Source organism: Salvelinus namaycush, chromosome 36, assembly GCF_016432855.1.
Source record: "Salvelinus namaycush isolate Seneca chromosome 36, SaNama_1.0, whole genome shotgun sequence".
Lineage (NCBI taxonomy): Eukaryota > Metazoa > Chordata > Actinopteri > Salmoniformes > Salmonidae > Salvelinus > Salvelinus namaycush.
Genome location: NC_052342.1, coordinates 12,649,859 through 12,677,363, shown reverse-complemented (window position 1 = coordinate 12,677,363; position 27,505 = coordinate 12,649,859). Strand labels below are relative to the sequence as shown.

The 27,505-nt window shown below is 41.7% G+C and overlaps 1 protein-coding gene across 1 annotated transcript in view; it reads left to right on the top strand.

Annotated features, from left to right (window-relative positions):
* Positions 1-26,972, top strand: part of LOC120030235 (multiple PDZ domain protein-like) — a 60,817-nt gene extending 33,845 nt beyond the window's left edge. Inside the window, 27 exon segments of the mRNA XM_038975582.1 lie at positions 842-883; positions 2,363-2,379; positions 2,557-2,698; positions 2,915-3,010; positions 3,938-4,115; positions 4,345-4,923; positions 6,915-6,977; positions 8,306-8,462; positions 9,768-9,964; positions 10,242-10,333; positions 10,995-11,070; positions 11,281-11,361; positions 13,203-13,295; positions 13,673-13,747; positions 14,571-14,727; positions 15,279-15,427; positions 16,239-16,322; positions 17,591-17,784; positions 19,907-20,054; positions 20,380-20,466; positions 20,754-20,924; positions 20,927-21,028; positions 21,874-21,996; positions 23,659-23,763; positions 24,650-24,759; positions 24,859-24,982; positions 25,140-26,972. Of these exon segments, the coding sequence (XP_038831510.1) occupies positions 842-883; positions 2,363-2,379; positions 2,557-2,698; positions 2,915-3,010; positions 3,938-4,115; positions 4,345-4,923; positions 6,915-6,977; positions 8,306-8,462; positions 9,768-9,964; positions 10,242-10,333; positions 10,995-11,070; positions 11,281-11,361; positions 13,203-13,295; positions 13,673-13,747; positions 14,571-14,727; positions 15,279-15,427; positions 16,239-16,322; positions 17,591-17,784; positions 19,907-20,054; positions 20,380-20,466; positions 20,754-20,924; positions 20,927-21,028; positions 21,874-21,996; positions 23,659-23,763; positions 24,650-24,759; positions 24,859-24,982; positions 25,140-25,286 (3,589 nt within the window). The 3' untranslated portion in view covers positions 25,287-26,972.
* The last annotated feature ends 533 nt before the right edge of the window (positions 26,973-27,505 follow it).

The window sequence follows — 27,505 nt, the reverse complement described above, 5'->3', positions numbered from 1 at the left end:
GTCTGTGTTGCCCAGCAACAGCTCCAAAACTGCTCTAGAGGAGATCTGCATGGAGGAATGGGCCAAAATACCAGCAACAGTGTGTGAAAACCTTGTGAAGACTTACAGAAAACGTTTGACCTCTGTCATTGCCAACAAAGGGTATATAACAAAGTATTGAGATAAACTTTTGTTATTGACTAAATACTTATTTTCCACCATAATTTGCAAATAAATAAATTAAAAATCCTACAATGTGATTTTCTGGATTTTGTTTTCTCGTTTTGTCTGTCATAGTTGAAGTGTACCTATGATGATAAATTACAGGCCTCTCTCATCTTTTTAAGTGGGAGAACTTGCACAATTGGTGGCTGACTAAATACTTTTTTGCCCCACTGTATATTGATTTGTTTAACACTTTTTTGGTTACTACATGATTCTATATATGTTATTGCATAGTTATGATGTCTTTACTATTATTCTACAATGTTGAAAATAGTAAAAATAAAGAAAAAACGTTGAATAAGTAGGTGTGTCCAAACTTTGGTCTGGTACTGCACATTTAATATTTCTGACGAACACCAATTGAATACTGTCGGCTACATTAAGGTCGGACTTTCAGTACTATAGAAAGGCTTTTGGACTACAGCATTTGGACTGTGCTAGCATAGATGCTCAATGGTGAAATTTGAACAACTGACTAATGCCCTTCACTTTCCTAAATTGTATTTTCTCCATGTATTCGAGGGAAGCTACATTAAAGTGTGGGGCACCATTATTTTCAGTATCTCAAGTCCTGCTTGCTCTACTCTAAACTTCTCAGTACAGTATGTTAGCCCATAAAATCCTCTTCACCTTCTAGATCTGCTTGTGCACCAGAGGACGATCTGTGCCCCTTTTATGTGTGAGTATTGCTAACTCCCACGCTGACGGGTGTGCAACCGTAATCTGCCATTTTAATTTGTTTCCTCACTGTCCACTCTACCTCACCATTCTCATATGGGCCTCATCGCCTGTCCATGGTTGGAAGTTTTATCCAGATCTAGAAGTTAAAACACATACAGTATATCAACCATACTGTATATCTACTTACACATACAGTATATCAACCATACTGTATATCTACTTACACAAACCTTATCTCAGCCATATATCTACCATACACAGATCTTATATCAACCATATATATAGCTACCATACGTAAATCTTATATCAACCATATATCTTCCATACACAAACCTTAGTCTGACCAGTTCAATTAAAAAAAGAGCAAACTACTTAACTGTTACTTCTTACTCATTAATAATACAAAATATTGTAAAATTATGTTGAAATCTGTGGCCATTAAAATTCTCCAGATCAGATAATCTTATTGGCGACATACAGCAAAGTGACCGCAGCTAATCACCGTTTTACAGATTTAAAAACAAAAATACAGCATATTTTATATTGCCAATACCATCACAGATATATCTCCAAACCATTTTCTTTGGTGTGGCAGCTAAGCTTCTATTGGTGTCCATGCGCACAGGTAGTCAAGTTAACACAGGCCTAACACACAGTCAATGTATCTGGATAAATCTCTCACTGGACTGGACTGCACCACTAACCATTAAAACGTCATCCTTAACACTCCATTGACATTCTTTTCTGGGACTATGGGGCTTGCAGGTCCATTTGTGTGGCGATAACGATTCATTTGGAACTTTTTGAACTTTGCTCTATCACACACTAATCCACTTGTTCCTTCCATCATCTGTTTTTGGAAACATTTTAATTGCTGTTTGAATGAACAGGGATTCAAGTACCTCAGTGTCTGCATGTCCTAATGTTGAAGTACGAATTAATCCGTCGTTGTTAGATCTGTCATCTTCACTCAAATGTGTACGTGTGTGTGCTTTAGAATCATCTAATCACGATTAATTACTTGAAACTGGGCCTACAAAAGCAGATCTATGCTCTTTGCTACTTAACTTTCGTTAAATTCTTAATATTTTGGAAAGTTGTTCTTCTGTTCCAGTACATTTGGTGTTCCAATTGATGTTCCCTTCAAACCTCCATGACATATTTTGGAAAGAATTCTGCCACTCAATTCGATTCGAGCCAACTTTATTGGCCCAGACATTTATGAACGACGGAAACATCTGTTTTGGATAGTTATGCGGGGACGACTGCTACATTATTCATTGACGGCTCACCTTGGGCTCATGATAGGCAGAATGCATTGCCAGAGAAATTTAGAGTTCATTCCTTCCCCTCCTGCAATCTTGTGCCGCACAGTTAATTTGGACGGGGAGAAAAACAGGTGCGCTCCTGCATGTAGATTAGACGTCTATGAATAAATAAAAGTCCTTTTGTAAAAGTGCCCTTTCTGTCGTACCAGGTGGCATATGAATGCAGGCACTTCCACACTAATGCTTTGTTAAACGTTCATGTCATTCCTAATGATGAATATTGACATGCTTGCACACAAGGTTGAACTCTCGTGTCATATGTTTATGGATAGGTTGTATATTTGGGGGTATTTGCAGTGATGATGACAAATCTTGGTCAGGTTGTTATCAGGAGTGTGCTGAGGCTCATTGGTGTGCGTGTGTGCGCACGTGTGTGTGTGTGTTATCAGCATCACCTATGTTCCCGTGGAGTATCTGGAGGAGTACAAGGCCAGCCTGGAGCAGCCTAAAGATGACATCTTCTCTGATGCTCCTCAGGCCCCAAAGTAAGCTCAAACGTTATACAACTTTATAGAAGTAATACATTATAGAAAGGTATTTTCATGACGATTCCCTCACTAAATTCATGCTTTTGATTTCAAGCATAGACTAACTTTCGCAATATTCTTTTGTTGTACTCCAGACAGTACTAAAACAAGTCAATTACTATCAGACCAGCTATGGTTTACAAAGGCGGCTGTTTTCTGTTTGTCTCTTTGCAGAAGAGAAATCCCAGAACTCCCAGAGCGGGAGGATGGAGAGGGAGAGGAGAGCGAGCTACAGAGTGCCACCTTCAGTAACTGGAACCAGCCCAGGAGGTGAGTAGGAAGTTAGACTTTGTCTTGGTCCCGAACATAGAGTTGGATAGAGGGTGACCTTTCCACAAAGCCTGTTTTAGCATGGGCAGCGCCATTGAAGGCTTTCACTATTTTAAAGTAGTCAACTGGATGTGACTTCCTAAGAGCTAATTTTAAGCGTTTATCATGGCAAAGATAGGGGACATACCCTCTTTCCAACTCTAATGTTAAGGGGAAAAAATCTGATTGGGTAAATAAGCAATAAGCACTGATTTGGATGTCAAGCCAAGGTTCATGGCATTAGTTATACCACTTTGGAACTGGGCTAGACCCTGCACACATATTACCCACTGTCTGGGTTCTGCTTTGTGATAGTAATATTGTTCAAAACCGGTGTCCTCACCTCCTGTCCTCGAGAGGTGCTCTGCACTGTCTGCTGATTCTAATCAGTGACTGATTTTAGGCGAGGGAACGCAAGTGTGTGACACTCTCAGTCCAATCAATGACAATCAAGAGGAAATCAGCAAACACTGTGGCCCTCCAGGATTATTAATAGCTGAGGCTAATTAAATGGGCTGCAACGTTTAGAATGTCACAAATAGAAATGGAGCCACCTGACAGTTTCCTAATCTAAAAGACAGAGAATCATATCAGGTTTACCTAGTTTACCGACCCAACACAATGCGCCCTTTATTTTATGCAACAGATAATCATTTACAATCTAAATTGTTGAACCTTCTGTAACGTTGCTCTCTCCTGAATTTGTATTCAATAGGTTCTTACACAAGCCATTTCCTTCCTTCAATGTCACATCTTATTTTTACTTTGTGTACAAATAAATCAAATTAGAACCCCAGAACAGGAGTTGGCCAACTGTGTCCCAAGAAGTGGTACAATAAAGAACCCCCTTTTTAAAATATATTTTAGAATGCATGTCGTCTCTCTCAGGGTGGAGCTCAAAAAAGAAGCTGGCAAGTCCCTTGGCATCAGCATCGTGGGGGGCAGAGGAATGGGCAGTCGCCTCAGCAACGGCGAGGTGATGCGGGGCATCTTCATCAAACACATCCTGGAGGACAGCCCCGCCAGCCGCAATGGAACCCTGAAGACTGGAGACAGGGTTGTTGAGGTACACCCATCAATGTTAGTGCTCCCGAGTGGCGCAGCAGTCTAAGGAACTGCATCTCAGTGCATGAGGCATCACTACAGTCCCTGGTTTGATTCCAGGCTGTATCACATCTGCCCGTAAAAATGTTTATTGTATTTCACAGTAGAATGTATTTACTTTGACATGGCAAAATGGTTATTGCACAGTAAAAACCTATTAATTACTTGTTTGTTTCTTTGGAATGTATCAGGTGGATGGCGTGGACTTGAGAGATGCCAGTCACGAGCAGGCTGTGGAGGCCATCCGCAGGGCAGGAAACCCTGTCGTGTTCCTCGTCCAGAGTATCATCCACAGGCCCAGGGTGAGCCTTCTAGCTCCCTGTGTTGGCACGCTAGCGCCCTGTGTTGGCACGCTAGCGCCCTGTGTTGGCACGCTAGCGCCCTGTGTTGGCACGCTAGCGCCCTGTGTTGGCACGCTAGCGCCCTGTGTTGGCACGCTAGCGCCCTGTGTTGGCACGCTAACGCCCTGTGTTGGCACGCTAGCGCCCTGTGTTGGCACGCTAGCGCCCTGTGTTGGCACGCTAGCGCCCTGTGTTGGCACGCTAACGCCCTGTGTTGGCACGCTAGCTAAGTGGCTAATGTCTTTCAACAACAATACTTTATTTCCTAGTCTCAAACCATTAATTATCCCATTTAACACAACATTAACTTCAAAAAGCTACTTAACCATCCTGTATCCAACAAATACTACAGTAGCTATCTATATCTCATTATTCAATTCGTTGATGGACTCCTTGTCAGGATTCATTTCACTAAAAGTTCAACGGAAACTTCAAAACATTTGACTGACTGTATTTTGTCTGCATCATCTTCATTGGTTTGAAAGCGCCATTAGGCTCCAAAAGCATGACGAACTAATATCCTACTGAAATTGCTACCAGCTTTGCAATAGCCAACATATCTTGATGTCCGACTTACAATCATTCATTTTCATGCATGTTTGAAGCTTTCCAGACATTTTCCGTAACCTTCCACTAACCTTCAACTAACCAGTCCAGCATGCACCTCTTCCTCAGCCCGAGTCCCACTGTAGCCCTGCTTCGTCACCAGTCATAGAGAAATACAGCACCACTTTAAAATGCTTGCCTTATCACATGTGCCAGGTAATCTCTTGCTCTGTCTCGCTCTCTCTGTTTATTTGTATTGCTTTCTTCCTCTCTCTATCTCTCTCTATGCACATCAGTAGAGTCTGTTGCTTTATCTCTCCATCCAGAAGTTTTCAGACTCTCTAATAGGCTACTGTATGTGCATGCAACAGAAACGTGCAAAAAGAGACCCAAATAAAAATTGGAATCTGAGTGCATCCAGGGGGAAAAAAGAGATCAAACGTTATATGCTACAAAGGTTAACTGCTACGGGCAGGTATGTATTGCTCTTGCTCTTTTAAATGGTGCCACTGGGACCTACCTACAGATCGTAATGATGCTTCCTAGCAGTTCCCCTTTAAGGCCTTCTACTCTTCTGTGTCACTGGTGAATAATCCAAAAGCAGCCTTAAGGATTCTCTAAAACATTTATTGTTTGGTTCTAAGAAAGAGCTCCACTTTGATTTTCTTGAAAAGAAAATGAGTCTCCTCGAGGACATTCATTACCAGTCACTCATTTTTTAATAATTTGACTCCAGAGGTGTTTTTCCTTTTGAACATTTTCTTGTCTATTCCCTTCTTTCCTGGACACCTGATAACATTTTTGTCAGGGCTCTGCCGCCACATTTCATTTCCTTCAACTTCTGTATCCTTGACTTGCTGTTGATCCCCTGTGTTGCTTTTAGAAGGCGCCCCTACCCTTTCTTCTGCGGCTAAACACCCACCCCGGATCCAACCCACGACCCACTAATCAAACCTCTGCCAGCTTATTATCTCCTGCCTCTCCGCTTCAGGTTAGACTGTCTCTGTGTGTGTGAGCGTGTGCGTGTGCGTGTGTGTGTGTGTGTGCGTGTGCGTGTGCGTGTGCGTGTGTGTGTGTGTGTGCGTGTGTGCGACCCAGTGTCCAATCTTCCTTCATGTAGACTGCTTTCTTTTGCTGCTCAATGTTTGCTTTTTGTGGTGGGTTCAATCCTACAGTGTATAATATACTCTTTGTATAGAATATTTTCTCTTTGGCCCAGTTTCCCAGACCCAGATTAATTTTACTAATGAACTCAAGAGCATGCTCAGTGGAGAATCTCCATTGAACACGCATATGAGTCCAGGAATAGATTGTCTATATCCCAGTCTGCCTGGGATACCGGCTCATAACGTTTTGTGAACTGAGGAAGAGTCAAGGAACAGGAAAACCTAAAATAGCTCATATGTCACGTACCCCAAACCACAAGGTTCACTGCATGTTGCTGTGGTGGTTTCTAGTTGGCAGGCAGAATATATTAAATCAGCTCCTGGGTGAGAGGTGGTCAGGCCTGGGTGGAATATTGATAACGGGCTGCCTACCTCACTGAACACATCATCATTTTAGTTTTCCCAATGTGTATATAGTACCCACATTGACCAAGGGCAATCCATAATATGTTGTAGCCAAGCCAATACAACCACAACTCATGAAGAAAAACAATAACAATTGAAGTTTCACTCAGGCTACTTTTTCTGTTACGTTCAAACAAATGTTTTTAATATATTTGGATGCTTTTACTTGTCCCACGCAAGTCTCACCAATTAAATACAGTATGATGCCTCACCGTTGTAAATTCAGCCTTTGCTGATTATGACATTTGATGGCAATGCCTAGCAGTGTATTTTTCATGTTTCCGTCCCTCTTGTACACGACAGTCCTCAACCACGGACACCAACGAGGAGAGAGCGGCGGCCATGGCACGGCGCAATAGTGACAAGGTCAGTGTCACTATGCAACCTTTAGACCTATGTCAAATACTAGAGGTGCACTGGATTTAGCACAGCGTTTGCACTTGTGGGACTATTTCATTGGTTCCACCGTACTGAAACCAAAGGAAAGTATTTTGAAGTGTTTGGGCCCTGGTTTTGTAACCTTAGGGAACAATGCCTGTAACTTGATATTGTATTGTCGTAGAAGTCTCAACCCAAATTCCCGCAGGGCTTTGTGTACACCTTTTTCATGCCAAAATGATTTACATCCATGTACATTAAACTATTCACCTGTCAAGTCCATCATGACCAGCAAATGTGTGACTGAATACACATGACCCTTCAGGAATCGAGTTTGAGACACCTGGGATAAATCTTATTTAGTTGATCAAATTAGGATTTTTAGTAGACCTAGAACTTCACTCACACTCTCCATCGTAGCGGTGGAGTGAAGTTTCTGCCCTTAGTTTCACAATGTTGTCCTAGTCCTTTGTTGTCTGTCTCACTGAAAGTCTCTGACTCTTCTCTGTTCTCTGTAGGAGGTTGAGAGTCACAGTAGACTATTCCTACGCCTCTCCCCAACTAACCCTTTCACTCCTACTCCGTTTAAGGTTTGTGGGTCTTTGTGTTGTCGTGCTTTTCCCCTTCTATTTCCGTGTATGCTCGTACGGTTGTGTTATGGAATATATGTGGAGACTCATATATTGGACAGGCCTTACATGCATACATGCTGTCCTAACACATTTCCACTAAAACTATCTGAATACCTTTTTCTTTTTTGTGTTTTGTTGGTACAAATAGAACATTGAAATGTCGAAATTGAAACTTGCCCATTTTAATCTCTTGCAAAAATATGCAATGTTTTGATTCTGAATCAAAATGCATTTTAATTTGCCTAAATTTATTAAAATAATTAAAGTTTTGTCTTGGATTGTGTTGCACTTGCTTCGTAAGGTAAGTGTCCATTTGCATGTGTTATCAGATGGACAATGGTTGAATTGAATTCTATCAGTAAGGAAAATTTTGTTATTAAACTCAGTCTTGAATATTAATCTAAAAATACACTACTTCTGACTTGAATCAATGGAATGCTTTGCTTACAGCAGTTTAGTCAAATAACAGTTTAGTCAAATAAACAAAAAATACATGCCTAAAAAGTAGGGTGACGCCATTTTGAAAATGTCCACCTGCAGATGAGTGACTAAAACATACTTTACCGACTCAACAGTATGGCTTTAGGTTGTAGTCAGCTAAACCTGCTACGCTGAAACAAAATGATTATCTGCCTTTTTGCCACACTACAAATCTATTGTACTGATACCTCTGTGATGTGGCAGCCACTAAAGAGGGAAGCGGGAAAGACATCGTCCACAACTCCTCACCTCTCCCTTCCCGTGGTTCCCCACGTCGGAGAGACAGACACCGATACCCTGACAGAGATTCCCGACAGACAGGCCCAGGCGGAAGACGAGGATGAGTTTGGCTACAGCTGGAGTGAGTTTGACTCTATGAACAGATCTAGGGACAGTTACCCTCCCCTTAATCCTAACCATTGGCCACAATAGGCGGGGGCACTCAAAACCGACCAATAAGGGCAACTTCCTCCTTCTTCATGAAAGGTCACTCATTGGACCAAAGTTGGCTAACTAATTATGTTATCTGGGTTCTCATATTGTTATTATGGATCATTATACAATGAACAAGACTTAGGATGGACCCAGTGCAGAAACAACTCCTAGCCCCTACTCCCTAGGCACTTGAATAGAACTGAATATATATGATAGGTGAAAGTCTTACAAATTCATTATGAGCAATGTGCAGCTACTACCATATTGTTTATACCTATCAAATCCTTTCAGATTAACATGAAGTACCACTGCCTAGTGGATAGGCACTAGGGTTTGTTTCCATGGATTCAGCCAGCCCCCTCTTAGTTTACCTACTCCCGTGTGCTACCACCTAGTGGCCACTAGAGGGCCTCCACATTGCATTAAAAACATGACCTGATCTGTGCAATCATTGTCTTGCCAGTGCATGAATTGGGCCGGAACACACCGGCACACCCAAAATAGGTACAGGCACCTATTTCAGTCTACTTCAAGCACTAAGTCTTGCTGCTAGGCTCCCAAGGCAAGTGAACTAGGCTAGCACAATCATAGAATACCTATCCAATTATTCAAAATGCAGTGCCTAGGGGATAGGGCAAGGGGTGGTTTCTGGACGGGGCCTCAGGCTCTTCTGATTATGGACAGTATAGTCCCTACTGGGCCCCTGGTGTGTGTGTGCAGTGTGTGTGTGTGTGTGTGTGTGTGCCCTGTGGGGATCAGATTGATGAGGTGAGTCAGGGAGATTAGTACAGGAGTGATGGTACAGTACAGTACAGTCCGTGGCACTCAGCCCAGAACAACATGGTCTCCTCTGAATACTAGCCATTCCACTGAGAGATAGAGAGAGGCCTGTCTGTCTGTCAGGATCAACACAAACCTAGGCTTGGCAGTGTCTTTGTAAGTTGAAACCATGACATATTTGACTATATTGTGAGATGTGTTGAGTATGACTTTGCATTTTGATGTGATCCTTTAGTTTAGAACCACTGACTATGATTTCTGTTAAAAGTTGTTTAATTTCCATTCATGGCTTGGTTGTATGAGTATAGCAAGTCAAGAAAATCTATCCAGCTCAAATCTATGCCATACACTATTACGAAAGCTATTCAGTTATACAGTCAATCATTTCACATTCATCAGTATGATGTTTCAGTGGTTCGACTCATTTCAATCTATCCACTGTTCTCTACAGAGAGCATCATTCAGCGCTACGGCAGCCTCCCGGGGCTGCTGCACATGATTGAGCTGGAGAAAGGGAAGACCGGCCTGGGCCTTAGTCTGGCTGGCAACCGCGACCGCTCTCGCCTGAGCGTGTTTGTGGTCTGGATTGACCCCTGTGGCGCTGCCAGCAAAGATGGTCGCATTGTGGTTGGGGATGAACTGTTGGAGGTAAGGAGCTTGGATTAGTAACTTAGTGGTCACCGACGCTATAGATGGGTGGTTTTTAACCAGGAGTTGGTGCCTAGTGGGTATTACTGGGTTTTATGTACTAAATCACATTATGTCTCGATTTAGATTTTCCTCTCTGATTTGATATCCAATCTCCACAATATGATCTAAGGTTTGCACGAAGGAAGCAAAACGAATGCCAGTTGCTGAATTGAATAATGCGGTATGTTAGACAGTAGTAACACATTCCATATTGTTCATTTCTGCACCCTATCAGATCAACGGGCAGATTTTGTATGGGCGGAGTCACCAGAATGCCTCCTCCATCATCAAAAGCGCTCCGTCGAAGGTCAAGATCATTTTCATCAGGTAGTGTACTTGAAGTACAAAGGAAATATATCACAAGTCTTTATTCCCATCCCCCACCATGTATATTTTCAACTGAAGTTCAACTCGTTTCTGCCTTGCATAAAGCAATATAATCACTCATCCCAATTCTTTACAATGACCAAAACAATTTACATATTCTGTAGCTGAGCCCCTTCAATAGCAGAGGACTATTTTAAGCCTAATAACATCACCATACAAAGCCCAGTAGAGGGAGCTGTGGTGTTACAAAAGACTGATCTAAACTGATATCAGTGCAGACAGGCAACACGATACTCCAAGATGTCTCCTTCCATTGTATCCTGCGTTATTCCTGGTAAGGTCACATGATCATGGAAAACCAACGGTCCAGCTACTTATGACAGGCCAAAAGAAATCTGACCAAAATAAGGCAGGCAGGAACACACACTACTTAACTCAACTGACAGCCTCAATTAGACTGTGTGGTTCACAGACTCGGGATACGTCCCAAATGGCACCATATTCCCTACATTGTTCACTATTTCTGACCAAAGTAGTGCACTGTATAGGGAATAGGGTTCCATTTGCGACCCACTCATGAGCTATGGGTCTCAGACAGACAGAAAGATGTGTCCTGAAGCAGTGACTAGTGATTTACTCTTGAGTTATGACTGGTGGACAGGAACACAGATGCTCTGAACCAGATGGCTGTAGGACCAGTGAGGGAACATGGAGACACCCTGGAGCCCCAGACAGAGGTAAACATGTCACATGCATACACACATGAAATGTCCCTTCTCACACAGGAACACAAACAGACACATATTCACACACGGTCTCCCATTCATCCTGTCTATGTGTAGATAGTTTCTCTGATTTGAAAAAGGCCTTAGGGTATGAAGCAGCTCAATGACTGAAAAGGCTCTATGTTCTACTCTTTCAATCTCTTATTAATCATTTTCTCACAGCTAGAAACATGTACTTCCATTGTACCCTCGGCGATCGATGTCGACGTGTTCAAGTATGTGCAGCACGTCATTCTGCCGAAGGTGAGTTACCTTGAGACTCTCCCATGCTGCTCTGCTATCAGTTAACATAGGCTCAGACCTCTTCATGGGGAGAGGGAGGGAAAGAGGGAGAAAAGGAGACTATTCTCTATTCTAATTGACTAGGCTGCTACAAGAGGGAGGGAAGGAAATGAGAGAGGGAGGACAGTAATATACCCTAGGAACTGAGAGAGAGCAGGATGGACAGAGAGACTAAAGAGGATGTGAACCTATTCTAGTTTAATGGGTCTTCTGACAAGCCAAACACCTGGTTGGGAGTCTCAGCCTAGCTGTCTGTCCACATGGTTTATTATATAATAGTCTATTAGAGGATCACGATATGAAGTCAACATCTGGTATGGGTACATACCAGACACATACTTTTCTGTTACATCCTCTCAGTCCCCAGGAACAAAAGATCATGCCGTTTCAAGATGCTGAGTAGAACTGGGTCGTGTTCATTAGGGCACACCCTAGCAAACCGTTTTTGCAATGGAAAACTAAAATGAGTGTTTCTTATTGGTCAAGTTCAGATAGCACCACCCTGTTTCTATATTGCCCCGGGGGCAGCATTCGGTCTTCAATGAGGTCCGGCGGGACGTAATGAAAATTGATTATATTTCCTTGCCGTCAAAATTAGCAAAAGAAAGTTCCCTAGCCATCGTTTTTTTATTTTTTATTTCCGATGCTCCCTGACTGTCTAGCTTTAATTTAAGTGATTATTAGCAAGTTGGACACAGTCAAGAAACTGTATGAATGTAGGTCCATTATCATCTCTACACAATTTCGATTTGGTTTTAGTCATTTTAAGTGTGTGTGTGCGCACGTGCGTGCGCGATGCTGTGACACATCGCCCCAGACCATGACGGACCCTCCAAATCGATCCCGGTCAAGAGTACAGACCTCGGTGTAACACTCATTCCTTCGACGATAAACGCATATCCGACCATCGCCCCTGGTGAGACAAAACCGTGACTCGTCAGTGAACAGCACTTTTTGCCAGTCCTGTCTGGTCCAGCGACGGTGGGTTTGAGTCCATAAGCAACGTTGTTGCCGGTGATGTCTGGTGAGGACCTGCCTTACAACAGGCCTACAAGCCCTCAGTCCAGCCTCTCTCAGCCTATTGCGGACAGTCTGAGCACTGATGGAGGGATTGTGCGTTCCTGGTGTAACTCGGGCAGTTGTTGTTGCCATCCTGTATCTGTCCCGCAGGTGTGATGTTCGTATGTACCGATCCTGTGCAGGTGTTGTTACACGTGGTCTGCCACTACGAGGACGATCAGCTGTCCGTCCTGTCTCCCTGTAGTGCTGTCTTAGGCGTCTCACAGTACGGACATTGCAATTTATTGCCCTGGCCACATCTGCCGTCCTCATGCCTCCTTGCAGCATGCATAAGGCACGTTCACGCAGATGAGCAGGGACCCTGGCCATCTTTCTTTAGGTGTTTTTCAGAGTCAGTAGAAAGGCCTCTTTAGTGTCCTAAGTTTTCATTACTGTGACCTCAATTGCCTACCACAGGTGCATGTTCATTAATTGTTTTTGGTCCATTGAAGAAGCATGGGAAACAGTGTTTAAACCCTTTACAATGAAGAGCTGTGAAGATATTTGGATTTTTACGAATTATCTTTGAAAGACTGGGTCCTGAAAAAGGGACGTTTCTTTTTTTGCTGAGTTTAGAACCATAATGTTCCAAACTGCCTCACAATTTACAAAACAAACCGTTCTTGCATTGTGACGTTTCTGGTTATCAATGGCTCGCTTTGTTCATGTTTAATGTGTCATTGTGCATGATTCACTGTGTCTATAATTATGGTTGACAGCGAGGTATCTCTTTTGAACTCAAGGAGGAGGGTGGATTCGGCATCACTTTCAGTGAGGAAGACCCCAATAACGGGGTGGTGATTCAGAGTATATCTGAAAAAGGACCAGCAGGAAAGGTATGTCACTCTATCTTACTCTCCTGATTCAAACAGGTGTCCTGTATAGCACTCTGTCTTACTCTCCTGATTCAAACAGGTGTCCTGTATAGCACTCTTCTTCAATCCTGGTCCTGGGGACCCACAAGGTGAGCAGACTTTTGTTCCAGCCTAGTGCTAACACACCTGATTAAACTAAGAGGACCTTGATTAGTTCAATCAATAAAGTGCTGGGTTGGAACAAAAGCATGCACACCCTGTAGCTGTCCAGGAGCAGTTTTAAAGAACAATGCTGGACAGAAAATAATATTGGACATCCTACATGTTATGCTAATTGGATGGATATATTTCCAGATTAAAAACATTCTCTAACACCAGTCCTGTATTACTCTATGCAGGACGGCAGCATCAAATCTGGAGATAAACTGCTGGCTGTGGAGGATGAACCAGTGGTGGGCTACACTGTGGAGAGGGTAAGATCTGCCTCTGCAGCAAATTTTAGACACACCCTACGGCCAGGCTTAATGGATAGTAATTTGATTAGTTTGTTGACTGTTTATTATATTACTTTATTTATAAAAAATAAAAATAAATGTTACATATACATACATTTGACATAGTTTGTTGTGTGTTAATTTGACATTTTTAGACCACAGGTTTGGGCAAAATGTACTGAATACATATGCAAAATACCATAAAGATCAATATATCAAAATAAACTTGTATTAAAATACAAGAATACATTTGTAGCTAGCCCGAACAGCAACAACATTCTCAGTAACTGTTACAAAAACGTGTTACTTGCTCTGACTGTGATATGTTGTGTTTAACTACCTGAGTTAAGCAAGTCATTCTGTGTGTGCTAAATGACCTAAATGTATATGTGAAAATTAACAAGCCAAAATTAACTGCAAAGCACACGGTATTGTTTTGGGGCTGAGCTCATTAGAATAATACTCAGCATGCTTTGCAATTGTTTACATATATATTAATGTTTACTTCATTTAGCAGACTCTTTTATCACACCATAGTGCGATCAGACTTCTGATACCAATGCAGGGTTAAAGGGTAGCCGCAAACTAAACCGCTATTTAAAAAATGGTATAGAAAAGTATTTTGTGTTTTGAAAATGCAAAACGCATTGGAGTATATTCAGCCCAGTGTAATTCAAATTACAAAATATTCAGGAATAATTCAAATACGTATTTCAAATACATGTAACAGACGTTCTGCCCATCTCTGATAGACCATCTGTTGGGGACTATGCAATTGTGTATTTTTTTTCCTACGTTTTAGGTCCACTCTCTACTGGGGAACGCCAAAGGCTCAGTGAAGTTGACAATCTGCACGAATGAGTCATTGACCCTCCCCCCCTACTATACTGATCAGGCCACCAGCCTCCCTAGCATCTACATGGCTAACCTGGGCCAGCCTGAGTCAGAGCCGATCAGGAGTGAGTAAACAGCTTGTCATGTGTTGACAAAAATACACAATGCCATACATCATTAGCATTTGGGTTTATTGAACGTAAACAACTTAGCTGAAGATTTCTTTTACATAACTTAAATATTGGTGCTAGTTATAACTCAAAATCTGAATGAAGCATGATTCACTCAGTTAGGTAGAGCAGAGTGATATGCTTATAGGGCAAGTGCCCCCAACTTCAATACCAATCACTTGGCAAACCAATCACGTCTGTGATTGTTAGTCAATAAGTTTCTGCTGATTTACACAATGAAGAATGAAACCGATACAGTATACAAATATAGTATTAATATAGCCTCTAGTTTTACAGTGACTGAATATATTCTAGTCTGATTTTAGCTTGCCATCAAGTTAATAGGTGCTTTAGCCAACTCCTCTGAATATGTTTTGTCATTGCCTTATTGAATAGCATGCCAATAATAATCTGAGGAATTGGCTAAAAGCACAAAGATCTGGGACCAGGCTAGAATGAAAACTTTTCTTCAATATTTTCATCTCAATTTCCCACTCTCTCATCAGGCTCAAGTCGCTCGTCCACCCCTGGCACTCTGGCCTCATCTGACCCTGTGACCTGTCCCATCATCCCCGGCTGTGAGACCACCATAGACATCTCCAAAGGCCACACGGGCCTGGGCCTCAGCATCGTGGGGGGCTGTGACACTCTATTGGTAGGTCAGAGTGCCAGGGGTGGCTCTGTGATGACTGTGGGTATTTGAAGTTATTGTAGAATAATAACAAAACTTGTATTTTTGAATAAACTATGACAGAATGATTGTTGGATCCCAATTAACAGATTCCAAACTGACAGATACTGACAAAGAATCTGGGTTAGTTTTCCATAGATTTATCTGAAGCTTTAAATCAGAATTTACACTGGGTTTTTGTCCAATTCTATATTTTATAACAATACATAAGAAACAAGTAAAAGTTCACCCACTAACATTACGAGAAGACAAATTACCACTACTACTTACACAATGATACAAACTTAAAAGATATGCCACCCACTTAGAAGTCTTTGGTTCCGTGTGCTTTTAGAGCTGGCAGTATTATCCCAGGTCTGAAATAGCTGTGGAGGCAGTGGAATGGCAAAGGAATATAGGAAATAATGCAGTCTGTCACACACGCACACACCCCGCTCCTCCTCTCCCCCCGTGTGCTCAGTCAGTCCTCAACCACAGGAGACAATATCCTGGAATGTGACCCTTGACCTGAGAATGAGCCCCCCCATAGACACCTACACACACAGACTCTAGCTAGTGTCAACCTGTTCCACTCTGTCTCTAATCTCTCATGTATTCCTGAACTCCTTCACATTGTCATTTTATTCTCTTCATTTCTCTATTTGACTATTTCTCTGTTTCACCTTGGTTCCTCCCTCCGTCTTCTATTTCTCCTTTTCTCTTTTCCTTGTTCCCTCCTACCGTGCCACACACCTCTAGTATCCCCCTTTCTCACACTCTTCTTCTCTTTCTCTAGGGGACCATCATCATTCACGAGGTCTATGAGGAGGGAGCTGCCTCCAAGGATGGGAGACTTTGGGCTGGGGATCAGATCCTGGAGGTAATGGAATGTAACAGGGGCCTGTATTCATAATTTAGGATCAGTTCCACCCTCCTCCTATCCCTGTAATCATATTCCTCATGATATAAAAGGCTAAACTGATCCTAGATCATATAGGCACGTATTTCACACTCTAGTATAACACTGCATTCATATCACTAAGTGACTCTTAAGATAGGATTTGGTTCATAGAATCTGAAGAAGAATTTTTCAAATGTTACATCTAAAATTATATAAATATAGATAATGAATGGTATATATAGTCATTATATGTATATATGACGTTATATAGAATGACATCTTAATAGTCAGCTTAACTCTTTTGCCCTTTGCTTTGTTATAGACTAGGGGTGTGACTGGGGCCGTTAGTCATGGCAACTCAGTCAATGGGGCTGGAAGCATCTCACTTAACCCCCTTTCAATACATGCACGCACACACACACCAGCACATATACACATACTCTTATGACTTAATTGCCCCACCTCAGTAATTCACTTTGGGCCCCCAGCTAAGCCGTAGTATTCATACTGCTCATGATATGGTCAGGGGGATGGTGAGAGAGTGGCCACCCATTCTGTGGCTCAAGCAGCACCAACGTCATTAGGGACCCATTTCAGTCTGCTATGAGAAAAGCCATACATGGCTATGCTAGCGCTAATGGTCTATTTCCCGTTGATATGGACCCTTAAAGAGGATGAACGGGATTTTAAGCACTTACAAATTCTGAACATATTGTACAAATTGGAATTTGTAACATATCATACGAATTGCAGGATTTTAAAAAAAGAATAATTTGCAGGACGTAACATATAATACGACTGGATGACGTTGTGCACCATCTTCGGGGACCCGTTTTGGCTCGTGTGTGCTACTTTCAACACTACTGGCTGAAATTGTACAAAACCTCTAGCATCACTTTAAAATAGGTTGCAGGTCTCAGCTCTAAACTAAGTACATTGTGGTGTTATTATTAGAAAAGGTTTTCAAAATATAAGTATAATTATACTAAAGTATAGGCCTACCCTCAGACATGTATGCTAGCTGTTGACCCTGTATGTTACATTATTCACATTCTTCACCAATATTCATGTTTGTCAGTGTGTTTGGGCCTACAGTGTTTCTATAAATAGGTAGAATATAACATGCTATCAATTGTACCCTTGCTGCCACATTTTATATTGACAAATCTGTTTGTTTCTCTCTCACTATCCCTTCCTCTTTCATCTCTCTCTCCCCCTCTAATCTCTCTCCCTCCCCATCTCCGTAGGTGAATGGCATTGACCTGCGCGTGGCCACTCACGACGAAGCTATCAACGTGCTACGGCAGACCCCTCAGCGGGTGCGTCTGAGCGTGTTCAGGGATGAGGCTCAGTACAAGGAGGAGGACCTGTGGGATGCCTTTACCGTGGAGCTGAACAAGAAGCCCGGCCAGGGCCTGGGCCTCAGCATCGTGGGGAGAAGGTACTCGAACCTATAAGTCTTATAGGGACGTTTGACTGAAAACATTTAAGGGATGGCCTAAAATGTACATCGTAAACAGGGATGTCCTAAAATGTACACCGTACGTTTGGATATCCTCAAATGTACACCATAAACAGGGATGTCCTAAAATGTACACACTGTAAAGATGTTGGAGAGAAGCTCTCTTTTGCTAGGATGATTAGATGAATTTATTTGTTACATGCACAGGGTCGCAGATGTAATTGCAGGGTACAGTGACATTCTTAAGCTTGGAGCTCCAACAGTGCAGGTCAAAAAGTGTCACGTTCGTTATAATGAGTGTACGAAAGCGCAGCGTGAGTAGAGTTCCACATATTTATTGAGGTGAAACTTCAAACAAATAAATAAACGAAAGTGCCGTTTGTAGCGCACATAGCACTAAACACAAACAATATCCCACATCGCAGGTGGGAAAAGGAACACACTAAGTATGATCGCCAATTAGAGGCAACGATATTCAGCTGCCTCCAATTGGGAGCCATACAAACACACCAACATAGAACTAAAATAACTAGAAAACCCCCCTAGTCACGCTCTGACCTATTACACCATAGAGAACCCCAAGGGCTCTCTATGGTCAGGGTGTGACAAAAAGAGAAGTGAATGAAACAATAATAAAAAATAATGGTAATAATATATACATATTTACAACAGTAACAATGATAAATGTCCACTGGGGGTGGAAGCAGGGTAAATATCCATGTGGGGGGAGAATGTCCCCGAGGGGATGTCCATAGGGGGAACAGCAACCCATCAGAGATGAACTAAGACCCTACTAGCGCCTCTAGAGCAATGCTTCTTAGTCCCATTCACGGGGGGGGGGGGGCACATTTTTGTTCCAGCCCAGCACTAATACACTTGTTTCAAGTAATCAACTCATCTTGTTTTTTTTTATTTAGACCACAATTAGATTATTGGACATAGTTTAAATAATGTGTTGACTCATTCAGACTCACATAAGGTCATGCTGAGCCATCCTCAGTGTGTTATCCCAGTAGATAACAACACACGCTTGAGGGTCTCTCAACACATGGTGTCAAAGGTGTGTGACCTCTAGCCCTAACTCACTGGAGACAGACAGCACAGGAATGGCCCCAGCAGAGAAACCTCAGGAAACCACCAGTGTGTGTGTGTGTGTGTGTGTGTGTGTGTGTGTGTGTGTGTGTGTGTGTGTGTGTGTGTGTGTGTGTGTGTGTGTGTGTGTGTGTGTGTGTGAAACATGCTTCTCCTGTTTGCCTGAGCCAATTAGACATTTGAGGAGTCAGGCCTGCAGTGATGACGGGGATTGTTTGGTGTGTGTGTGCAGGCCACAGGTTATTTAGCATTGTGGGTCAAGGTGTTTGACCTTTCCCATCTCAGTGATTAACATTGGTCATTGTATTGACTAGTTGCTATACTTGCTAAGAAACTAGTTAAATCAATGGTGACAGGGGGGAGCCAACACTTGTTTTAAAATACACTTGTTCTAGAAAGAAAATGAAGAGAATACAATGAGGAAGATTAGGCATTTAAAGATGTAAATGTGTTCTTCATTCAACATAGGAAACGAAAAAGGAAACCTACTAGAACTGGTACCGAATTGAAGAGTCTGAACGGGAACTGGTATCGGAAAAGAAAAAAATCCCAAAGATACCCAGCCCTTGCCCTAGTAGATAGATGTATAGATAAGTCCCACATACACCAAGGTAGATATACCCTGGATTTTTTACCTGGGTCTGCCTTCAGTGTATTTCGGTCATCCTACCTGCTTTGGAACCTGCTTTTCCTTAACATATCTATAGATCCTGAACCGCCACACCTGAACCGCAGCAGGAGGCAGGCATTTGATTAGCATTTTTACCTAATAGATTGTTAGATAGATTGATAGATACCTTATTGTCCTCAGAGAGAGCCTATTAGTTAAATACAACACTTTAGAACAACACAATTAAAGATACACTTAAAATACATCATTTGATTTGGTATCGAATCCTAACTGCAAAATGCTCACACACAAATGACAGACACATGCACAGAGACCAAGCACTCACACTAACGCAACATAAACCCTGGTTAACCCATATGTTGTTTCTATCCACAACAGGAACGACACAGGGGTGTTTGTGTCGGACATAGTGAAAGGGGGCGTGGTGGAGAGTGACGGGAGGCTGATGCAGGGAGACCAGATCCTGTCCGTCAACAAGGAGGATGTCAGAAACGCCACCCAGGAGTCAGTGGCTGCACTGCTGAAGGTGAACCTATGAAGGAACCATGGGAAGCTGGGTCAAATAAAGCCTGGTCCCAGATCTGTTGGTGCCGTCTTGATATTTGACCACAGGCTTTGGCTGTACAGTGGTAACAGATTTGGGACTAGGCTGGGTTTTTGTTGTCTCAAATAAAAATTGTTGATATGGATAGATAATTAATGTATTTAAAAAGGAAATGTATAATGAGTGATGTATTGGCTCTTTTCCGACCGGTTGGTGTGGAATACATCCCTAGCATCTCTTCTTTGGATGGTTTGTTTAGTTGAAAAGCTATTTATGTGTTTGTATGTTTACACGTGTGTGTTTGCAGTGTGGTGTGGGACCCATAGTGATGGAGGTGGGCAGATTTAAAGCCGGACCCTTCCACTCTGAGAGAAGGTTCTCACAGAGCAGTCAGGTAAGCTGCCATTTTGTTTTCTGAACCTTAATTATATCCTGGGACCTGTTCAGGAGAGCAATGTTACAGAATGTTCAGATAGAAATGCATCTAACAGATAGGACCCATGTAGACACCCTGTAAGTTCTATTCATTACAGTTCTATCTGAATATATTTCAACTCACTGAATACTCCCTGGATCTCTTCCTTCCTCTATATCCTATTGGTAGTTCTTAGTCCCAAAATAGAGTTCAGATAAAGGAAAGCAATTTGCATTTCACGTTTCTCTTTCCTTGTGTTTGGGTAGATGAGTGAAACGGGCAGCTGCAAGGTGACCCCTCACTCGCTGTCAGCCTCCTCTGGTAGCCTCCAGATGGACTGTGACAGCGTACAACATACAAGTCAGGAGTCTAAGACCTTTTTAGTTGATAAACATCTAGCTGTTTGGAAAGCTAAAGCTAGCCCTCATGTCGTGGTCTCATTTGTGTCGATTCATTTTGGCTGTTTACTCTTGTTTTCTCTTGTTTACTCTTTTATATAGCACTGGACCACCAGCAGATCAGAAGTGTTGAATTCACAAAGGTCAGCTTTCTTTTATAATATTTATAATTATACCGAAAAACAAATCTGTTTTTAGCTTGTCCTTGTATTATCGGCAACATGCCGATTGTGTCAATCTAAGTTACACAATAAAAAAATCCCTATCAAAATCTGTCAATTTAAGCTAGAGTAATCTGTTTTTCAATCTGCCGATGTCGCACTTCCGCATCTGCAGAGCTAGAGCGCTGTTTGTCAGACCTTGAGACATCCCGAAAATCGGTCTTCTCACGAAAACTTCTGTAGCCTCCGAACGGTTTGACCTATAAACTACTATGACCACTATAGAAAGGGGAGACTCAGAACAGGTGGTCTCCATTTTGCACTTTGACCACCACAGGTGTCAGGGGACTCGTCTGAAGGTAACCAGCACCTGTTTACAAAAATGAATGAAAGTACAGTTTGACGGTAGTTTTGTGCCTACCCAAAAAAGGGTTAAATAATGTGTAAAAAACACCAAATATTTCCTGCGCTTTCTTATATCTCATAGATATAGGACAGACACTTCAAACCTTTGTTTCTTATGATTTATTTTTTTACTCTTTTTTTGGCATTTATGAATGTTTTATTCAGTGTGTTTCTCAGGGCTATAGTAGTAAAGGCCAAATTCAATATTTTATCAAATAATTATTTCTATTGTTTTGGTACCTAAAGGGGTAACACAATTCCAAATCAAATAGCTAAATTATCCATAGTATGACCATCTTATAATAATTCACATGTCAGCTTAGCACAGCTTAACACTATTTAAATAGGTATTTTATTTGTCTCTGTGAGGTGATTTATAGTGATTTTGAAGTACTTTTGTAATTGGTTGTCTTTCCTCATAGGGTCTCACTGATTCATTGGGCATCAGTATTGCGGGTGGAGTAGGCAGTCCCCTGGGCGATGTGCCCATCTTCATCGCCATGATGAACCCTACCGGCCTCGCTGCCCAGACACACAAACTCAAGGTGGGTTGGTACAGCAGCAGCCGTAGGGACCTGATCAAGAGAATATGGGTTATGTGGGCTATGTTGTTTGTTGACTTCAAGGACCCTCAAGGAAAGTCAGACTCAGCTAATCACATGGAATCTATTCACTAAATGTTCACCCAAACGAGAGAAAGAGATTCGTTTTGAGGTACAAATAATCAAACACCAAGCAATCGATGAAAGTTCGTACAAATTCACCAAATGCAAGCACAAACGTCAGGTTTCAGTCAACTTTAGAATATTTACACTTACAGTAAGTGTATTCCTCCTTTATTTGTGGCTGGTTCATTTTGGACAGTGGGCTATTCAGATTTGTGCACGTAACTCTGGTCAATCTTTGCGTGAAAATGTTATCTCAAGTCTAAATACTGCCTGTAGTCAGTCTCAAGTCATCACGTAGGTTGGTTCTATTAGTGTCGAGGGCCTTTACAGCTGAAAGCGATGGCCTATGGCCTCCTGCAGAAGGACAGACAAACTGACCATTGTAGCCCCCACAGACAGACTGGCAGCAGACAATAGTAGAGCAGTAAGCCATAGGAGACCATAAATCTCGTTATACTGCACTGAGCCCATAAAATGTAACAGAATAGAGGGACTGTGTGGATGTCTTGAATAGAATATCTATGTTGGTATCCCTTCAAAAGAACAAGAAGAATGGGTGAACTAAAACAGGCGAAACACAAAGCAGTGATTTAGAAATACTGGATATGGTTTGCTTGCATTAGATTTAGCCTACATGAACTTTATCAGTAGTTATCTTATTTTATCATTACTAAGTCAGTATTATTATAATATATTGCTTTATGATTCCTGGCTGAAGGCCAGCTAATGAGTAGTAATGCATGATCAATATGCTCTATCAGCACAAACCACTATCTTCCTTCCGCTAACCCCTTCAAATCAAACTTTAGGTGTGGACTAACAGTGAAATGCTTACTCAAGGGCCCTTCCCAACAATGCAGAGAGAAAGAAAATGGAGAAATAATATAAAAGTAAAACACATAGTAGTAATAATAATAGCTAGTGGCATACAATACAATGCCTTAAATACGTCTTTGTTAGTTTACAATACAATGCCTTAAATACGTCTTTGTTAGTTTACAATACAATGCCTTAAATACATATTTGTTAGTTTACAATACAATGCCTTAAATACATCTTTGTTAGTTTACAATACAATGCCTTAAATACATCTTTGTTAGTTTACAATACAATGCCTTAAATACATCTTTGTTAGTTTACAATACAATGCCTTAAATACATCTTTGTTAGTTTACAATACAATGCCTTAAATACATCTTTGTTAGTTTACAATACAATGCCTTAAATACATCTTTGTTAGTTTACAATACAATGCCTTAAATACATCTTTGTTAGTTTACAATACAATGCCTTAAATACATCTTTGTTAGTTTACAATACAATGCCTTAAATACATCTTTATTAGTTTACAATACAATGCCTTAAATACGTCTTTGTTAGATTATTCCTAGGAGGTATGGGGTTAGGGAACGATTAAGGGATTGATTTAGTATTAGTTGCTGTCTCTAACCCAAATGTACCGGTATTACAAACATTGTGACCAAGGGGTTAGCACATGCTGTAACCTCTAACCTTGTGATCTCTCTGTGACCCCTCCAGATCGGTGACATGATCGTCAGTATCTGTGGGACCGCTACTGAGGGTATGAGCCACAGCCAGGCCGTCACCCTGCTGAAGAATGCCACCGGCACCATCGAGCTGCAGGTCAGTGAAAGACTAACGTCATTCTCCCAACTACAGTAAGATTATACTGGTATTTTAGCAGTAATGCATTTACAGTGCAACGCATATCTGAAAACCTCTACTTCATCAGTGATAACTGTGAATACAGGTATACTGATGAAGTAGAGGTTTTCATATATACGTTGTATATGCATTGTTGCTAAAAGATCAGTATAGTCTTGTATCCACGGGTGCGTACTGTGGAGATTGAGCTACCCTTAATTGATATACAGTAATCCCTCGTTTATCGCGGGGGTTACGTTCCGAAAATGACCCGCGATAAGTGAAATCCGCGAAATAGAAAACTTTTTTTTTTTTTACAATTAGCAACTATTACATGTATACAAATACAGTGACTCACGTGTAGGCCGTTTCGTCGACATTATGGGTTTAGGAGATGTTCGAAATTACAAGATAATTTGGCCAACTTAATGTAAATTTGCCAAGCTGTTTTATGTACGTACACATAACTGCACGAGACGACAAAATGATAGCACAATTCGTAGCATGTTTTGATACAAGAAGCGGGAGTGAGTTTTTAGCGAATCAGAATGCAGAGCACAATGCACCAAAAAAAAAAAAAAAATGCATTATGAAAATCCGCGAAATAGCGAATCCGCGATAAGTGAACCGCGAAGTGGCGAGGGATCACTGTATTATGCATTATCGGTAGCTTGAGCATGTACAGTATAAAGCTCTGTTTTGTTTTATGTGCTTGCTGTCATCTACGTCAAGTTGTCTGTAAATGTTGATGATGAAATTGTTTTATATTGCAGTGCTCGAAAATGAGCTGATGAACTGAACAAACTAAACTAAACTAAAGGACCTTTTCATGTATCATTTGTCTTGCAACAACAAAACCCAACAGGTGGTAGCAGGGGGTGATACCACAGTGACCGGCCCATCTCAGGAGCAGACAGCTGCCGGACTCTCACTCTCCAGCCTTACTGCTACTAGCATTTTCCACGACGACCTGGGGTATGTACGCGCACACACACACACACACACACACACACACACCTGTTGTTTCTGTCAAACCCGTACAAGGCCTGAGAAACATTTCTCTGCATCCTACAGACCTCCTCAATATAAGACCATTACCCTGGCCAGGGGCCCAGATGGCCTGGGCTTCAGCATTGTTGGTGGCTTTGGAAGCCCACATGGAGACCTGCCCATTTATGTGAAAACCGTGTTTGGAAAGGTTAGGGGAAATCTCATTTTTTTCGCTAAATTATGTTTTAATAGAGCAAGTCAGTATTAGTATGTTAAATCGATTAAATCTATTCCTTTTGAATGTACATTTATGACAGTTGTAATTGTGGTAACCTGTGTGGTAACCTGGCGTGTCTGTTCTCCAGGGAGCAGCGTCAGAGGACGGGCGTCTGAAGCGGGGGGATCAGATTATGGCTGTTAACGGACAGAGTCTGGAGGGGGTCACCCACGAGGAGGCCGTGGGCATCCTGAAGAGGACCAAGGGAACAATTGCCCTCACTGTGCTCTCCTAGACACACTCACACCTCACCCTACACGCATAGACAAAGACTCATACCTTGGTGTAGACACACACCCTAATATACTGTATATGTATTGAAATGTGAACAACCCCATTCCTAAACTCTAACATGCTGACCAAACTGGACGCGCGCACGTTGATTTTGTTTACCCACATCAGAAGCGATCAGGACACACAGATTGAAATATCAAAACAAACTCTGAACCAATTATATTAATTTGTGGACAGGTCGAAAAGCATTAAAAATTTATGGCAATTTAGCTAGCTAGCTTGCTGTTGCTAGTTAATTTGTCCCGGGATATAAACATCGGGTTGTTATTTTACCTGAAATGCACAAGGTCCTCTACTCCGACAGATAAAACAGTAAACCAAATTAGTTTCTCGTCATCTCTCCTCCTTTCTTCAGGCTTCTTTTTCTTTGGACTTTATATAGCGGTTGGCAACCAACTTTACTGTGCATTACTACAACCGACTGGAGAGTGGACGTCAGTTCATCTTTCAATCACCCACGTGGGTATATGCCCCTAAACACCAATGAGGATAAAGAGGCAGGACTTGCAGCGCGTTGAGCTTGACACATAGAACCAACTTCTATTTTAGCGTCTGGCCACGCAGGCGCTAGCTATTGCGCGCAAGCAGTGTGGGTGCATTGATTGAATAACAGGTATGTGTACATTTATTTTGCAACACTCGTGCACGCGACGCGAGCAGTGTGGTCAGCATGTAAGCTTGTATTGAGAAACACTGTGATCCATAGTATTTGTATTTACAAGAAGCTACTGCAGGTAGACTGAAATATTCACTGGACAATGTGGCTCAGATCTTTTATACTCTAGTTTTCTATGCTCAGACATGGACTGTGTTATGATATTTAGGGTTAAGAGCCCTTTTAAGCAATATCTGAAATATATTGGTAGAATAAGACCGTTATTTAAAGCTTATGCTACTGTAAACTGCTGTCCATCCTCTTCTATAGTGAAGTCACTGTCGTATTTAAGTCTAGACTCTAGACTGAATAACATTTGAATAACGTTTTGTTTGTGACGCAAACCACCTTTTCAGGAGTGAAATGATCTCAAAGCTTTGGTTTCTTGGTCAGAAGTTCTACAGACCAAGTATCTAAGTGTGCGTGGTCACACACTCAGGGAAAGGAGAGGGTGTGTATGAGACGTAATGTAGTTTTGCTAATGCAGATGTGAAGTATTGTTTCACAGTATTTTACCGTTCAAGTATTACCTATTTTTGGGGGTCATTGTCTGCCATGACCATACTTTATCATAATATGATAGTAGGTGAAGGAAACCAGCTTATATGGTCCATCTCAGCTGTCTCCAACCTGGAGAGTTACTGCAGCCTTTTGCTCAAACCTAGCGCTAGCACACCTGTTTCACATAATCAACCGTTGACCATTTTCAATATGGACAACAATTAGCCGAATCAGGTGTGTTACTGTTGGGCTGTCCAGGAACTTGGAGCTTCCTAATTCATTTCAAACCATTAGCTAGATACCCCATGTTCTAGTTTCACGACAATGAATCCCATTTTTAACATGGCGTCAGTCACACTCTTACAGATGTAGGGTCTTAATTTGACCCAGTTTGCTACAGCAGGAAAATAATCCTGCAGTAACAGGAAATGTGAATTATTATGTGGATTATAATTAATGGACATTTTTGTAGGGGTTTCCAAGTGGAAATTACAAACTTCAGAAGCCTTTTTAAACCTCAAATGCACTACACATTTAAAATGTCCTGCATTGCAGGAAAGTTTCCCAGCAGCAGGGTGATCAAATTAAGATCCTATATTACAATACATGTGTACTTAGTTAAGTACATTCAGCACAGTATTGAGTTGTTCAGAGGCTGAGTTAATAAAAGTTACCTTCAAGCCCCATTTATTGATTGGTTTTATTTGAGTAATGTAATAGGCTTTTCATTACTGTGTCTAACTGGTTATGTAACAGTTGATGGCAATTCTATTGAGAATATCCACCAAGCGGTGGTTATTATTGGAGGCTTACGACATCACACAAGACCTGCACATCTGACTAATATATATATCTTGTGGATTCAGGATTCGTGAGGATGTGAGGTGCGAATGTGGCTTATACAGCTGATATATTATTAGCTAGAGGCTATACCTACTGTAAGATTAAAGGGAATGGCTCCAAACCCACACATCTAAGCAGAAAATGTATAAGATATCAAATCT